Source organism: Cephus cinctus, unplaced genomic scaffold (assembly GCF_000341935.2).
Source record: "Cephus cinctus unplaced genomic scaffold, Ccin1 Ccin1_scaffold0734, whole genome shotgun sequence".
In the NCBI taxonomy this organism is placed as follows: domain Eukaryota; kingdom Metazoa; phylum Arthropoda; class Insecta; order Hymenoptera; family Cephidae; genus Cephus; species Cephus cinctus.
Genome location: NW_014333350.1, coordinates 1 through 5,541, shown reverse-complemented (window position 1 = coordinate 5,541; position 5,541 = coordinate 1). Strand labels below are relative to the sequence as shown.

At 36.8% G+C, this 5,541-nt stretch overlaps 1 protein-coding gene across 1 annotated transcript; it reads left to right on the top strand.

Annotated features, from left to right (window-relative positions):
• The first annotated feature begins 219 nt into the window (after positions 1 to 219).
• LOC107270365 (cytochrome P450 CYP12A2) lies at positions 220 to 5,537 on the top strand. The gene is made up of 7 exons (XM_015745307.2): positions 220 to 2,360; positions 3,146 to 3,389; positions 3,859 to 4,055; positions 4,441 to 4,642; positions 4,793 to 4,949; positions 5,132 to 5,380; positions 5,484 to 5,537. The coding sequence occupies exons 1-7, from the start codon at positions 2,135 to 2,137 to the stop codon at positions 5,535 to 5,537; spliced, it is 1,329 nt and encodes a 442-aa protein (XP_015600793.1). The 5' UTR covers positions 220 to 2,134.
• Positions 5,538 to 5,541: the final 4 nt, after the last annotated feature.

Below are 5,541 nucleotides of genomic sequence, written 5' to 3'. Positions count from 1 at the left end.
TTAAACTGGACGACGTGTATCGCAGCGCCGAACAATGGATGCTTCTATTCGATCGGGAACTCGTTGACAAAATGTACAGATTGGAAGTTCGATGGCGGATGAGAGTATTCATCGCGAAAATCTCGAAATATCTTGTGCAGATGTACGATTTTTATAAAAGGAATTGTGGACTAGCTTCAAGGTAAGAAAATATTGAGAAACATACCATTTTCTAGATAACATATAGGCACCAAGATTACACGAGCCAAACGTATCGATTGAGGTTGGTCACGTTCATTTCATTTCTCAAATACAACCAACTTCAGTCGGTGCGATCTTATTTGCGATTACTTGATAACTATAATACTGCAGTATCATACAAATGATACTACGACGTCAAAAAAATGAAAAAGTGTGAGGTTACATGCTTTTTTTTTCTTCGATGGATAAACTACGATCTTCGAATGTATTTCAGTAACTTTTAATTATTCTTCGATTCAAATTAAACATTAACCCTAAGAATTGCACATTGGACCCCATAAGAGATTTTTGAGATGCGAAGATGCTAGGTTATATAATTATATCTCATTCCACGACGATTCATATCCTTTTACGTACAGGGTTATCGACGGCAAACGCACCAGCTGAAATTGGCCGTGAATGGGTGATTTCGTGAATCAGAGCAGGGTGGCACCGTGGGAACAAAAGCTGTCAAGAAACAAGCTGTCCACTATGGGCTTTGTCTTAACGGGTTACATCTGTTTCGCAGCCAAAAAATATGACGTTTTCGTGAATTGTTTTTGTGAAAATAATTGCAGGTTTTCAACTTTTTTTTTCACAGCGAAGAGTATGATTTGAAGTATCTTTTACAATTTTGTTATTAAAAAATATTCGTAAATATAAGAGATACAATGAACTTCGCAAATCACCGTTTAGAAAAAAGTCCTCCGCGGTGATCACTGCTGCTCGGAAACAAATCCTATGAAATCAAAAAATGAAATAGATTTGGTTTTTCTCTTGTATTATCTAGTCTTTAATCGAAGGATTCAACAAAATAATTATTTTAAAAAAAATGATCACCAATCGAAAGTAATCGTTAAAATTTTGGTGAAAAAAAAACACATTTTCCTTGATATAAAAAAAGTATGCACAAAGAAAATCCTTTGATTAAAGCCTGCCTTTTGATATACAAAAAAAATATATGCAAAATTTCAAGTAAATCGGTCTTGTCGGTTTTGAGATATTGTGGTCACCGATTCTGGAAATGTCATTCTGAAAAGAATGCGTTTAATGTTTCGGGTCGGGTATATACGTAGATAAAATGTAATTTATTACCTCTAAATGTAACTCTTTCAATTTTGAACGAATCAACCTGAAATTTTCAGAAAATATTCTTGATCTGATATATTATAAGAATCCGTCGAAAACGAAAAATCGATATTTTGTTTAAATTTCAACTAGATGTAACCCCGTAACAGTTTAAAAAATTGTTTAAAACTCAAAAATCTTCTTCAAGTTATTCTAAAATACATCAACTTAATTTTGTTATAAAGAATAAAAAGTTCTTACTAAAAAATTCACAATTTGACGCCTCAAAGCACTTACCCCTTTCACGCATACATGCCCCTTTAACAGCAAAACAACGGAATATGCAACACTTCATTGTACAAAAATGGATCTTCCGATTATACAAAAAGTACTTGTTCACATTATAAAAAAAAATGTACAATTCCTCGCGAGTCATGTAAAACTTTAAACACTTGATGGAAACATAATTCCACGGAGAGACAGATTATAGCTTTCCAGATGCATAACCTTGTGCATTTCCCATACCGGATTTAAATAGTAAACAAACGTTATTGACCCTCGTTGTCAATATATAGAACGAGATCGAGAAATTCATTCTGCTGGCTCAAATACACCCGAATCAAAAAGATAAAAGACTTGATGACGTAATCCTATCATTAAACACAGCACCACGTTTCATTTGCTCATCATTCAGGTGAAAAGTGTTGACATTAGCGGTTGACAGTGGAGTGGGTCCAGTAAATACTTCCAGTAATACAATCCAGTCATCAACGTCAGTAGGGCAATCTGAAATTGCACAAAGAATTCTCAAAGTGTTGCCAATTGAAATTACACAAAGAAACTTTCCATGTCATACCAAAGAGCAATGTTGGTTCGCAGTGCTTTGCTCGCTGGTGCGAAAGGTAACGTGCTTAATATTGGCTTGATTGAACGTTATGCCAGCACAGTGTTACAAGCGGATGTAAAGAGTCCTGAGGAAACGGAATGGAACGAGGCCAAGTCATTCGATGAAATACCAGGACCAAGGGCACTGCCGATCGTTGGGAACATTTTCAGATTTCTTCCTCACATAGGTACAAAGCACAGTTCTGTAACATATACATTATTTATATAATCACACGAGGTCCACGGAGAGCCCCAAAAACACTTATTACTAATGGATAAAAATTTTACAAAGATGATAAGTACCATTTCAAAGCTTCCCAATTTTTACCATTCGAATACCATGCCCAGCAAAGACAATATTGCACGTAATTTGTACGTAATTAGCTTTAAATTGCCTCGCCGTCATGTAACGTCAATGTTATTGCATAACCATTCTACGTTATACAGATTAGAGGCAATACAGTTACCGCGTGAGTATCATGTGATATTGTCTTTTGCTGTATTACGTTATTCAGAGTGAAATATCCCAATTGAAGTAGTCTGAAAGCCATGACGAAAAGCTGATATCTAATATCAGACAGAAGATAAGATAACGATGACCTTGAGTAACTCTGTATTATAGGTAACAAACTTTAGCAACGAATATAAGAATATATTTTTTAGGACTTTTGATATAAAATTCAATGAAGACTTTTATTTGTTTGCTTCGCGTGCGATTAGCGACTGACTTCCCTGCCTCTGGCGACCCGGCGTCATCTATTTCGATTCGCGGCGCGGTAGATGTTCCGGTAGCGCGCGAATTTTCAAATATCTCGTCTTCCCACATATACATATGTATTATTTCAAACTCGAAAAGTTTCGGATACGTTGAAATTAGTGATAACTATTGGTCCACCCTGCATACCAACAATAGCGCAGCTCGTTGAAACGTTAAGTCAACACAGCTTGCCGTTACATTGAATTGTATCCAAAGGTGAATTCGGAAATCAGCCGGTCATGGAACAAATGAGAAATTTGAAAAAGCAGTATGGCCCGATTGTTAAACTCGACGGTATACCGAATCGTCGAACAGTCGTATTTCTGTTCGATCCGGAACTCAGCGAGAAAATGTACAGAATGGAAGGTCGATGGCCGTCCAGAATTGCTATCGAGTCAATGGCACTGTATCGCGAGGAGAGGCCCGAGATGTTTCAAGGAAATTATGGATTAATTACGAGGTAAGAAATAATTGAAAAAAAAAAACATTATTTTCTACAGTCAGTACAATCGTACCGGCGAAAATTATGTAACTTCTTTATCTGATCGAGCACTGATATAATGCAGTATCTTGTGAACGGTACTATAACGTCGCAAGTTTAAATAAATATTTTCCATCGTTATTTTCTTTTGTCCTTGACGAAGATAAGATTACCTCGTAAATTTTATTTATTGGGATCTTTATTTATTCGTTACCCTGCATCTTGTCATTTTGTAATAATTTGCAATTTGCAAAATTGAACGAGCAGGGACGAATGGGTCGGGTTGATCTCTACGATTGCTCTTGTTCAACTGTTGGGAAGTATATTGCGGGCCTTCTGTATGTTATTAATAATTCAGGATAATTTCTTGTAAATAAGTAAGGGAGTCACATTAACCTCTTGTCAAACTTTTGTCATTGTAAAAAAACTGTTTTCTCAACTACTCCAGCCAAGGCGAGGAATGGTACAATTTTCGTTCCAAAGTAAATCAACACATGATGCAACCTCGAACGATAAAACCTCACGTTGGACAAGTCAATGAGGTGGTTCAGGACTTCATTGAAAAAATGCGCAAACTTCGAGATCCGGAAACTCTGGAACTTCCGAAAAGCTTTAACAATGAAATCAACAAATGGGCGCTTGAATGTAAGTATGCGCAGTCAGATGTCCATGTCAGTCCATGCCCTCGAGTAGGGATGCTGGCCAACCGGTGCCTGGCAGTAATCCCCACTCCGAGGCACCCTTGACGCTCATCGTACAGCCGTACCCCATACACTTCTTAAAATAATGGAGGTGCTGAAACATCTTAATATTAAATAGGCCTTACGGCTTTTTAACCTCTAAACTGGTGCATTTCTGTTCTGACAGTATGTCCTCAGTTGCCGGAACACATGTTCAATATACTATATCATAAGGGGATTGAGACTGTCCAAAATTATGCTGCTACTCTACAGCCTCTATATATGTATATACTTTCGGCAGTCAAAAGTGGTTACGAAATTGATGAAGAAATAAAAAAAATTTATTTCAGCTATTTGCGCAATCGCACTGGACCAAAGACTCGGATGCCTCGAATTTGATTTGCCGACAGATTCGGAGCCTCAAAGGGTAATAAATGCTATACACGACATGTTGGAACTCTTATATAAATTGGAATTTCTTCCCTCCTTGTGGAAAGTCTATAAGACACGCAATTTTAAAAATTTGTTTCGTAACTTCGATATCATGAATGGGTACGTGTGTGTCTAGTGAAATTTTGTGCGTTGTTATTTGAAAATATAAATTCTTTTAAATCTATAGTCTACGATGAAAAATACTTGTGAGTGAAACGTAACCATATGTCACATTGAGCAATTGTCATCTAGAGGATTGTGTCTTTTTAGAACTATCAACCAATACATAAGGCAGGCTAGGCAGAAACTACGTGAGACAACGTCAATGGACAACGAGGAACTAAGCATGCTGCAACGACTTGTAGCTATCGACGAACAGACAGCAAATGTCATGATAATGGACATGATGCTTGGAGGAATAGATACTGTAATATTTTTTTAATTATGATTTTTATTCTACAAACTTCTAGTCAGTTATTCCAATTGTACTACATGTCTTATCATATATCAAGCCCGACAATTTTCTAGGGAATATAATGAATTTTAATGAGTTTCACCTTCGTTGAATTATACCATGTGAAATTTCATAATTCTTTTTTAATTCCCTAGACCAGCAATGCCGCCGCAAGCGCTCTCTATCATATTGCGACTAATCCTCAAGCCCAAGAGAAACTCCACCAAGAAGCAGCCAAGGTGTTGCCAGAGAAAGATTCGCCAGTAACTTACGAGGCGCTTAATAAAATTCCCTATACGAAAGCCTGCATCAAGGAAGCCCTGAGAATATCACCCATCGCCTTTGGTAATTTAAGAACTATGCAAAAGGACATTGTACTTGAGGGCTATAAAATTCCTAGTGGTGTAAGTATAATTCGTATTTCTCGAATCTTTCATCAAGCATCTTGAGTGTTCGGTAAACATAAATGTTTAATTAGTCATTTCAGAATTTTAAATCCGTTCACAGAAAGTAGAACATAAGAAAGAGTCAAGCCAGAGCCGCACTGGAAATCCTTGCTAAAAAA

Coding starts and splice junctions, on each gene's coding strand:
- LOC107270365 (XM_015745307.2), top strand. CDS start 2,135: ATGTCATACCAAAGAGCAATGTTGGTTCGCAGTGCTTTGCTCGCTGGT. Junction 3,390..3,858: donor AATTATGGATTAATTACGAG/GTAAGAAATAAT, acceptor CAACTACTCCAG/CCAAGGCGAGGAATGGTACA. Junction 4,950..5,131: donor TGCTTGGAGGAATAGATACT/GTAATATTTTTT, acceptor TTAATTCCCTAG/ACCAGCAATGCCGCCGCAAG.